Source organism: Mangifera indica, chromosome 7, assembly GCF_011075055.1.
Source record: "Mangifera indica cultivar Alphonso chromosome 7, CATAS_Mindica_2.1, whole genome shotgun sequence".
NCBI classification, from domain to species: Eukaryota; Viridiplantae; Streptophyta; class Magnoliopsida; order Sapindales; family Anacardiaceae; genus Mangifera; species Mangifera indica.
This window is the reverse complement of record NC_058143.1, coordinates 3,978,635-3,989,871: the sequence shown is the minus strand read 5'-3', so window position 1 is coordinate 3,989,871 and position 11,237 is coordinate 3,978,635. Positions and strand designations below refer to the sequence as shown.

Sequence of the window (11,237 nt, the reverse complement as noted above, 5' to 3'; positions counted from 1 at the left end):
AATTATTCCTCTTTCTGTAACTATAAATTTAACTTCAATACAAAAACAGTTGAATGATTTTTTTTGTTTATGTGTCTAAAAAATTTCAGATTAAAAATAAAAAAACTGAAAAAATACTAATTTATCTTAGCATAATATTACAAATCAAACAATTTGTATAAACTTATTTATACAATTTAAAATAGTAATATTTGATTGAATAATTTTGAAGTGAAAAAAAAAAAGCAATAATGTCATCCAATTACTAAGATAAGTTTATATGCATAGTTTTATTTGTTATGATAACACCTTTACCATATATCTAGACATTGTTCAGCCCAAAATAACAACTTCATTGATACAAAAACAAACAGTTCCAATGTACCTTTACTAGAGCTGTAGCACATCACTTGACCAGACAAACCCTATGACACAAACTACTTGTCCCTCGCACCATGGAACATAAAACTTGATTCCATGATCTCTGTGGATTGGGTTCATAGATAGACATATACATATAATTCGGAATCTCTAAAATCAGTATTAATTCTGAAATGCTACTCACCTTATCAAAAACCTTAGGCTGATGGAAATCTTTAAACTTGAACACTGGTTCTGGGTTATCACGAAACTTAGGGGTCATTTCCGTGCTCCAGGAGGCTGTCTGTGTTACAGCTAGTGCCCCATGCTTTCTCCTTCCAAAGTTGTTCCACTTCAAGAAATGTCAATCCCTGAGTTTCAGGCACACAGGTGATCACAAAAAAGATTGCAAGTACAGCAATGCCAGCAAGAATCAAGAAAGTGGCTCCGGTACCAACAGCATCAGCTATTGAAAGGAAGCTTTGGGCAACAATCAAGTTTGAGACCCAGTTTACAGTTGCGGACATGCCACCACAAATCCCTCGGTATTGCCCAGGATACACCTCGGAGTTGACAGTCCATGGCACAGGTCCCATGCCCGGTGAGAAGAAAGCAATGTATAGCGCTAACCCTAGAACGGCAATCCACCCATAGAGTCCACTAGAAGAACCAGATGATTCGGCAAAGAATGCCCAAGCGAGGAGGACAAGGGATACAACAACACCAGATAAACTTGTGAGGGCCAACTTTTTCCTTCCAACATGGTCAATAAGGTAAATCCCAACAATTGTGCCAGCTGCGTTTAAACCAGCGACAGCAAGACATAGGAGAAGTGCAAGCTGGTTTGATTTGAAGCCGGCCATTTGAACAATTGTCGGGCTGTAATACATGACTGTATTTATACCAGTGAACTGCTGAAACGCCTGAAAAATCACAGATTTCAAAACCACTTCATCATTCTGACACTTTCTGCAACTTTTTTATTTAGCCTGACTAATTTAATTAATGAAAAAGAATGGAGACCACATCCCATGTGCAGAAAACTTTCAAGAAAAAATTGAACTGACAGGTAGCTGGAAAGGTTTAGCAAACAAAATAGCAGGCATTGGCAACAGAATTTCAATCCACCACTTCCAAGAAAATATGTCTTAATCTATGCCCAACTATACACAATTGGTTTAAAAGGAATTTATATTCTTGGGAGAAAAATATGAACCTGAGGCCTGAACTAAATCTAAGGATGCTACTATTACATAATAGTCCCACTCCAGCATGGGTATTTAGCTATCTAACCTTACTAAATGTTTCAAATTCCTTTCAGCTTCTCTTTAATGATATCCATAAACCAAATGGAAATGTAAACCATTCAAATCAATGGTGTGTAATCTGTTGCTCATTTCTTCTACTTTTTACTCCATCTAATGTGAAATTAATTTCTGATAATCAAACCCCATAAAAGAACTAATAAGAAGAACGAATAATCACAACAGAACTCTACACAAAAAGAAAATAGCCAACAAATAACTTAACAGCTGATGATGCAACTACTAACCGGTATTAGAACCAGAAAGAAAATCAATGGTTATAGAACCGGGTCATTCTAGAGACAATAGTAACATTTATGTATAGTTAATGAGGGGAAGGGAATCCAGTAAACTCTGAATCAGACTATTCATACCTGAAGCCCAGCCCCAGCCAGAAAAGCAAGTCTGATCTCTTTCGATTTAAATACATCAATGTATCTGACAGTATTCTTTTTCAGACGTTCTTCCTCTGAAGCAGCAGAAAGGTGATCAATTTCATCCTCTAATCGATCAATGTCATAAATTCTAGCAAGCACGGAAATGGCTTTATCTTTATCACTCTGTACATTAAGCATGTTAATATGATAATGTGCTGAAAATGAGAGAATTCAAAAGTAACAGAATCAATTTCTTAACAGTTGAAAGATATTTGTTGTACCTTCATAAAAAGCCACCGGGGAGACTCTGGCATAAAAAGCATTAAGACAAACTGAATGACAGCTGGCACACCTGATACTCCTAACATCCATCTCCATGTTCCAGGTACCTGTCCAGACAATAAGTGAAAATGTGCGAAAATGCAGCACATCTATGATGGCCGAAAATTGCTTAAAAGACTAAAATGTACTCAAATCAAAACCTCAACCAGCTAGGCCCTCTCTCAACCATAAGAGCATCAAACATAAAGGATTTTCATCTAAAAATTTAAACTCAGAAGTTAAACATTCAACTAGGAGGCAGAGCAAATTTGTTCATGTAATTAACTCAGTCAATATAAGATCTCAAAACTGCCAATATTATATTTTATGTTGAGACACTTGTTCATTAATTTTATAGCGAATTTGTGGACATACAGCAGGTGAGGCAAAATTTTTTTATATAATCCATTTATAAATAAGTGGTATACCACTAATTTATGCAATTCACTCCCTAGCACATAGAAACATAGAAACCAAACTATGAAATCTATTTTTATGCCTGAAAGTGACGAATTCCATGCTTATTTATTTATTTCCAGATAGCTTTTCAACCAAACAAGATTAAAAAAGCAACCAAAAAAAAAAATTTAAAAACATGACGCTTATGCAGTGGACCAACAAAGTGTGACCTTTGTCAGGACCCAGGACAGAATAATTTTTCCTTGTTCGCGGAGAAAGAGAAAAGCTGCCAAGGCTGGAACGTGAGAAACTGCAGCAAAGTAAAACTTAAGAATTGGAGGCGTAAGATATAAAAAAGAATGCAGAGCAAACCAACCAAGTGACAATTGTAAAGAATAAACAAATATCTAACGAAATGCAAGCCTTAGATAACATTACCCAAAATGGAGGCAGTCAGCACCAGAGAACCAGTATTATCAAACAGTCAACACAATTGATAATTTGATCAATAATTCTCCACACCATGAATCTGTTAACCTATAAAAGAAACACTAGCAACACTCAATTCCTAACTCTCTTTTCACTCTCCCTCTCCTCTTAACACATATATTAAAGACAATCAATAACTCTTAATGTAGTACCAACTTGCAACTTTCTTAGCCTCTTGTACATGTGTCAAAAGGAAAATAAGAGTGAAAAAAAAGAATTAAGAGAGTATTGCAAAGAATTTCTCACTCTAAGATCCAAGTAGAATGTGATTGCCTCACTTCTTTAAGAGGCTAGTGAACACTGCTTCTACAACAAAGCATAAGTATTGGTTTTTAAAGCTAAGATCTCTTTTTCTTTTGCTTCAAACCAAACTGCTCTTTCTTGCTCTGCTTCTCTATTCAAGGAGACAACCAAAATTTTAAAGGCTAAGCAAATAGCACCTTAGTGAAACTATTTATAGAAGAAAAGCTTGCAAAATCACTTTGCATGTCAATTTTCTTTTTCTCATGAATCAAAGCTTACACTTGCCCATTAGCCAGTATTTTAGTAACTTAACTTAATGAAAAATCCTAAACATGCACATGCTATTTACATCACAATGCTATTATCATCTACAATATGCTAGAAAACATGAGAGAATCCTTCAATTATGTGTCTTAGGAGTGTTCTTAAAATGCAAACCCGAAAGTTTATCTTGGTACAGCCTCTTCAAAACTGCAACATAGAAAATTTTGACACAAGCTGATATATATAATGCACATAGATATAACACAAATTTTCCAGCAAGAATGTTCACATTGAATAGAATAACAATCCTGCTAAAATTCAGTATCTTACAAAACCAATTGAAATTCATTAACAAAGCAGACAACCGGTTCATTGATAAGGGAAAAAATGCACAAAGGAAAACATTATACCTATACATTAGTTTCAGCATAAAATGATTTATTAACTAATAATTTATTGAACACCTTTCACAATTCTAGTATTCAATGATATATTCCACCTGGAGCTGCATGATAATTTGAATCAAGTAGAATTAGGTCAATGAATTTTAGTACCTATCTCATTTAAGTTAGAAAATATCTGCGAATCCCCAAACTTTACATGTAAAGTTATTTTACCATAGCCTTCTTCAACACACCCACTTTTTTTCCACAAAAAGGTAATGTTCAGTTTATCAAAAAGAACAAAACTTCTTTTAATTTCCCCAATCTGTGGCTAAATCTCATTTACTCAGCTTTTCACAAATTTTATTTTTATAGACTAGCACGTAATATCCAAATACTGGTTAGCACAATCACAGCCAACCTAATTTCAATTAAATTTCCACCACAAAAAAAAAAAAAAGAGTAATATTCACTTCAGTGATATGATTGATACAGAGACCTATCTAGGTTAGAATAAAAAAACACAAACTGATAGCAAAGACATTCCATGTAACCAAATTACTTTCTTACACAGGGAATCCTGTTGTATCTGCACACTGATGAAATCAAAGTGAATAAAGCAAGGTAAATCTGACCTCTGTAAAAGCAAGATTTATGAGGTAGGAAAGAAGCTGTCCACCAGTTATCATAAGCACATTTGTGCTCACAAGTCCACCTCTTACTTCTGATGGGGATGCCTCAGCTATATATACTGGAGCAGTTGCAGATGCTACACCCACACCCAGGCCAACTAAAAGCCGTCCCAATATTAGAACATATGGATCCGGTGCAGCAGCCATGACAATTGCTCCGATTGTAAATACAACATCAGCAAGAAGAGTAGCTTTCTTCCGTCCATAGGCATCATTCATCAAGCCCCCTGATGCAGCTCCAATCATTGCACCAACCAAGGCCATGCTCACAATTGTTTCCTAACAACTTAAAGAATTAGAATGTTTCAAAAGAAGAAAAAGCAAACAAAATTAAAGAAAGAATTCAAAGAACTGGCAGGATAAATTCTAGGTCCCCTCCCTTTTCCTCCCAACCCCACATTCCCCAACACCCATCCATGCACCCCAACTCGGGAAAGAGTAATCCTGGAAACATGTCAGTAAGATAACAAGTTTCAATTGCCATCATCAACCCTACCAATCCTTACTGCCATCCTAACCATCACTTAGTTCTTTTCCCAACTCAACAAAGACAGTAGCATGTTAAACTATTTTATAGTTTTTTTTTTTTTTTAATTTTCTGCTTTCCATTTAAAACCACAAAATGCAATAGATCCATCAAAAGTAAATAAGCCTTACGAGTTAGTTACCTGTAGGAAAGTACTCTGATTTACCACCTCAAAATCATCTTTTATATACAGAAGGGCTCCTGATATGACACCTACATTAGAAAGTTATAAATCAGATAACATTCTTAGAGGAAAATAATGAAGAGAAGTTCAAGCAGGATGAGGCGTGTACCACCTAAAATCTAATTCATAATTCAGTCAACAAGAAAAAGGTCCTCACTATCCAAAGAAAAGAAGAATAATAAATTTAAGTCAAGATTACAATAATTCAGTCTGCCTATTTCTCTATTCCATATACAGTTGTTATTACCTTCATTAATTTAAAAGGTAATAAGAATTTCCAGAACATTGCTACTCATCACCAACTAATAGAGAAAACCCCAAATTAAGCAAATTGTAGCGTAAACATATAACACCAAACATATAAAACTCTTTGTAGCAACAACTAGATTTTATAAAGCTAGCCAAATTAAAAATTTGTAGAGTGGTTTTCAAGAGTTTAAGACACAATTTTATCTAAATTCTCCTAATTTGAAACAGAACAGCTAGAGAAGACTTCTAAATTTTTTTAGATTTGAAACAACTTTTTACTATTATTTCAAAGGCCAATTTTGGAGACTCTAAAATTCAGTGTAATTACTGTTTTTTCGTCAGTTAAAAAAAAAAAACGGTGTAATTATTATTATTACAAAAGAAATCTCATTTATTCTAACAAGCGCATGAGTAGTGTAATGTGTATAACTTTATCCATAAATAATGATATATTATGATATGATTGGATAACTTTAAATTAGAGATAAAACAACACTTAATTATACGGTAATATGTCTTTATTTGTGCACACAGTTTTAATGCATGCCAATAATAATTCTTAACTCTAAGAACCCCTCCACCTAAAGTACAGAGCCTTGCTTAAATTCTTCATACCAAAATTTTTACTTTCATTATAAAAAGTATAAAAAAATAAAAAACGAAATTACCAACATGTCATAACACTAAAATTCATATTTACATTAGAAAAGTTGGTGAAACTAACTTTTCTCTCCTGTATGCTTGGTAAAAAAGAAAAAGAAAAATTATAAAACACATCTAGCAACAACTTTGAAAGTGATTTGACTTAAACACTGTCGCCCCAGTACGTGAATTAAATATCAAAGTGTGGTAATATTTGGGTCTAATTACGCCTACGGGTCACAAAAATTCCACAGGAAATAACATCCCTAACTAACACAACTGTTAATCATACAGTGAGTATCTCTCCGTTAACGTTACAGGACCAGTACCAAATAAAAAAATAAATAACAGAGACCGCAGAGTCCGGAACTGTCACCGGTATGTTACTGAAGCAAATTAAGAGTAAGAAAAAGTGGAATACCGGTATCGTAGCCGAAGAGGAGTCCACCAATGCCGGCAATTACCGTCAATCTGAGAATGTACGGATTACTAAAATACGACATTCGCCTCTCAGGAAATGTATCCAAGTAACCCGAACTACCAGGAATTGAATCCAACGTCATCCTTCTACACTGAAATTAATTTTTTAAAAATAAAAATTGGTCGCTTCAAGATTCTAGATGATATCGAAACTAATTATTTATTCACAATTCACAAAGCTTAAAAGTTAAAATTATTAACAAAACGCAGGAGGTCAAAGGAGTCAAAATAAAGTTAACACTCCAGTCTCTCGTTTGATTACGGAACGCACAAAAAAATACTGATTGTCGAGAAGATTCAAAAAAAGAAGACGACTGAAGCAGCTGATAGCGCAAAAATGTCGTCAAAACGATGACGTTTTGGTCGTCAGAGGGACACTATGGAAAGCAAGGAAGAATTAGAAATGAGTCGAGAAAGAGATTTTGATTCGATCGGACCGCAGACGTATTTTCCCGGAATTTAGTGAAAAATTGTGTTCTATGGGGACCTGGGAAGAGAGAAAACGTGAAGAGGATGATGAGAAAGTGCGACCAGACGGCGAGAAAATTTAAAGGAAAATTTTGAAACGTAATTTTCCTTACAGGTAAGTGTTACAAGGCTGTGACTGAACTAACCAATGAACTGCTGACATTTTTCAAGGCAAATTGCAACGGCTATATAAGTTTATCATTTTAATTGATTTGTTTTTGTACACATCCGTGTAAGCTTTTTACAACGTGGCGATTTAGATAAGGGTTGGGACAAAATTTTTCACGAGATTATAACATTCATACGCGCGATTCGTGAGCGTTGTTTTTACTCGCTTTCCTGGTTCTTCAAGTAACTTATTAGTTAAACATTTGGTTTGGGGAAATTTTACCCACCAGCACAACCACAAGTTCTGTCCCTGGAAAGTATTGATATTAATCATAGAGCTTTGAATATTTCTAGTGGCTATTTTTTTATCATATAATTAGGTTCTGCAAATCTTGTTTGTTTGTTAGATGGTTAAGTATTATTTTATTTTTAATTTAAAATAATTTAATTATATAATAATATATATTTTATTATTTAAATTATATAAAAATATATATAATTTTATTTATTTTTATAATATATTATATATTTTTTGAGTACATAAATAATACATATTTATATATGTTATCATATAATTAGATATTATTTATTATTAATTTAAAATTATGTAATCATATAACACATATAAATATATACATATTAAAATATCTAAAATAGGTATACATAATCTTATTACTTTTTATTATATAATTAAATATATTGATATAATATTGATATATAATTTAATAATTATAAATTAAATATAAAATAATATTTAATTAATTAGGTGAAATCTTAATATAAAATAATATTAAGATTAAATTTTGACTTACTTAGTTCAGTAATTATAAATTCAAACAGGGTTTCCTATTATAAAAAATATTTTTTTTTTTGAATATAATTTAAATATATATAAAATATGTCATATAAATGTATACACGTGGCATTGCTCAAAATAAAAATAGAAGTGTTAAAATTTGCCCTTGCAATTTCTTGTGTGTCAAGCATAGTCTAAAATGGGAAATTAATCTTTGCTTGCTATCATGTGCATTGCACATGGCATGCCACAAAATGCCACTATATACAATGCACTTTACATTTGTCCATCTTGTGGCCACAATTTGTTAGCTTCACTCTCAATCACATATCATACGTTTCAATTATTTCACCTTTTATTGAGATTTTTCATTTTTATTTTTATTTTTTAAAAGAATAAAAAGACGACTATGGTGTAGCTAAAATATTTTAAATAAGAATAATATTATACATATTTATTTTAAATATATAAATAAATATATATTTATATAATTATTAGGTGATTAAATATGATATTATTTTTAATTTAAAATTATTTAATTATATGATAATATATATTAAATATATTTTTATTTATAAATAAATACAGAGGTTTAGTCTGCCTTAGGTTTGCAATTTCTAGGGAAATTTCCAAAAAAGACACTTCCAAATTCTCTAATGTTCTAGCGACATTAAAAGAATAATGTATTTCTTATCTTTGCTGTTTGCTTCTTCTACCCACCAACAAGAAAACATATTAGAAGAAATTATGTATATAAAGACAAAGTTGCTTTAAATAATAAATAATTTCATATTTGAAAATAGCTATTTTGAGGCTCATATAATGATGCCACATGGCCACAATTGCTATGGCATAAATTTGATAAAGAGATTAGTTTACCCTATGAAAAGGAGCAAGGAAGTTGACAACTCCTTTTCGTTCCCATCCATTGATGTTAGACACAGACATAGTTCTTTAACTTATCCTCAGACAAATTCAGGGCGGCTCGTCGTGTCAACAATTTGTCTCAATGCTAAAGCCCAGGGCATATTCTATCCTATTACGTGTTATTAACCTTTTGAAAAATGGATCGGTTGGTATGTTTTTTAAATTAAAAATAAAATAATATTAATTATATAATAATATATTATTTATATATCAAATCATATATTTAAAAATATATATATAATATTATTTTTTAAATTATTTTTATTAGATTATTATTATTATTAAATTCATTTATCTTTTTAAGAACCGTGATTCTCAAATTTCTTATAACTCAACTAAGAAGATCAATAAGATCACTCTTATTTTTAGGGTTGAATGCTTCTTTTGTATGATTGTTTAACCGATGAAAAACATTCGATAGCTATAAACCAACCTTGAGATGAAGATTTTTAATACAATAAAATTATGAGTATAATTTGTATGTATAATTTTATACATAATTAATAATTTATTATTATATGATTAAATATTAATTTATTTTATATACAACTAATAACGTGTCATTAGGAGCACATAACCGTTGTAATAGTTATCTTATTTGAATCTATGCAAAGAGACACATAATGCATGACACCTTAATTTAGGTTATATTGTATTTGTCTTTCTAGAAGTTAAATTGATATTTTGGGGTGTTTTTGGGACAACCCAAAGCTGGTTTCCAGCGAGAAGGAAAAACTCTAAATCGAAATCATCAAACTTGGAAGAAAGGTGTGTAGGATATTTTGTACTTCTTTAAGTAAGAAATTTATTAAAAAATGACTAAAACTGATCTGACTTGGATACCAATATGGTATATACATATATATAAATATATATATATATTCCAATGTAAGATTTACATTTTCTAACATTCCCTAGGTGCAATTAGCGTTCCAGTTAACACTTGTCATGCATAGGAAAGCTCATCTATCATTCGCAAAGGGGTTGTTTGATTTCAGAATTTAAAAATTATTTTGATAATTTATTTTTTATTATCTTGTTTAGTTTATCAGTGTTAAAATATTACAATAATTTTTTATTATCAATATTAATGTGGTAAGTAATATATGTGATAATCTGATTACCACATTCATTTAAGGTATTAAAAGATTATCAAAGTAATCTTGATTTTATTATAATTATATTATTATTTATTAATTTTTTGAGAAAATAAATTTATTTTTAATTAATATAATAAATAATATATAAATATTTAAAAATAATTATATTTAAAAGCGTTTAAGTAAAATAATTTATTTTTTTTTTATTACCTTTAATCAATAACAATAATTATTTATACCTATTAAATTTTATCAAATATAATAATCATTTATATCTAATAATCTTTTAAGTAATCTATCTTTAAGATAATCTCTCTATTTTAATAATAAAATATACATCAAACTAAAAGATTTTGGCAAGAAAATTAGAATTTTTAGATTATGTTCACATCATATGTAATAATAGTAATATAAAATTTGCATGTTGTTTCAAGAAATAAAATATAGAAACATGTAAACTACATTATACCTTGTAAGTTGATTTGAAGTTTGGAAGCTTGAATCACTAAAATAAGTGATCTCTTGGCTTGCACCCTTCAAGGAAGAAAAATGATGCTTTTCCCGGCAAAAGAAGAAGAAAAAGAGAAAATGTAATATTTTTCTACATTTTTTCTCTCTTTTATTAAACTAAAACTTGATATTTATCAAGTTAAAATATGTGTTCAATTCTCATTGGTTGATAATTAAGAGAAATTAGAATTTGACACATGTTGAATAATTTGTGCCCAAAATTATTCATTATAACTTTCTAAACAATTTAAAAGGTGTAAAACGACAATTTTGCCCCATTTCCGAATCTTATTCTTAAAGCACAATTTTTTATCCTCGAAAAGTGCTAGTCAACCATGGATAAATATTTTCAGCTTTATAACATCATTTTCTTCCTTGAATATATGGGTGTGACCTTCAAGGTTCATAGTCACGTAGTCGTGGGCCCCATATCAAA

The 11,237-nt window shown here is 30.9% G+C and overlaps 1 protein-coding gene across 2 annotated transcripts; it reads right to left on the bottom strand.

The window, feature by feature from the left end:
- Positions 1 to 311: 311 nt before the first annotated feature.
- On the bottom strand, positions 312 to 7,418 carry LOC123220278 (inositol transporter 1-like). 2 transcript variants are annotated; one of them, XM_044642392.1, is made up of 7 exons: positions 7,164 to 7,418; positions 6,834 to 6,994; positions 5,480 to 5,550; positions 4,755 to 5,090; positions 2,302 to 2,409; positions 2,018 to 2,203; positions 312 to 1,262 (listed from the first exon to the last, which is right to left on the bottom strand). In XM_044642392.1, the coding sequence occupies exons 2-7, from the start codon at positions 6,973 to 6,975 to the stop codon at positions 612 to 614; spliced, it is 1,494 nt and encodes a 497-aa protein (XP_044498327.1). In that variant the 5' UTR covers positions 6,976 to 6,994; positions 7,164 to 7,418; the 3' UTR covers positions 312 to 611. The 2 variants fall into 2 exon arrangements, with proteins under 2 accessions (XP_044498327.1, XP_044498326.1); XM_044642391.1 differs by having other exon boundaries at positions 6,834 to 6,984.
- Positions 7,419 to 11,237: the final 3,819 nt, after the last annotated feature.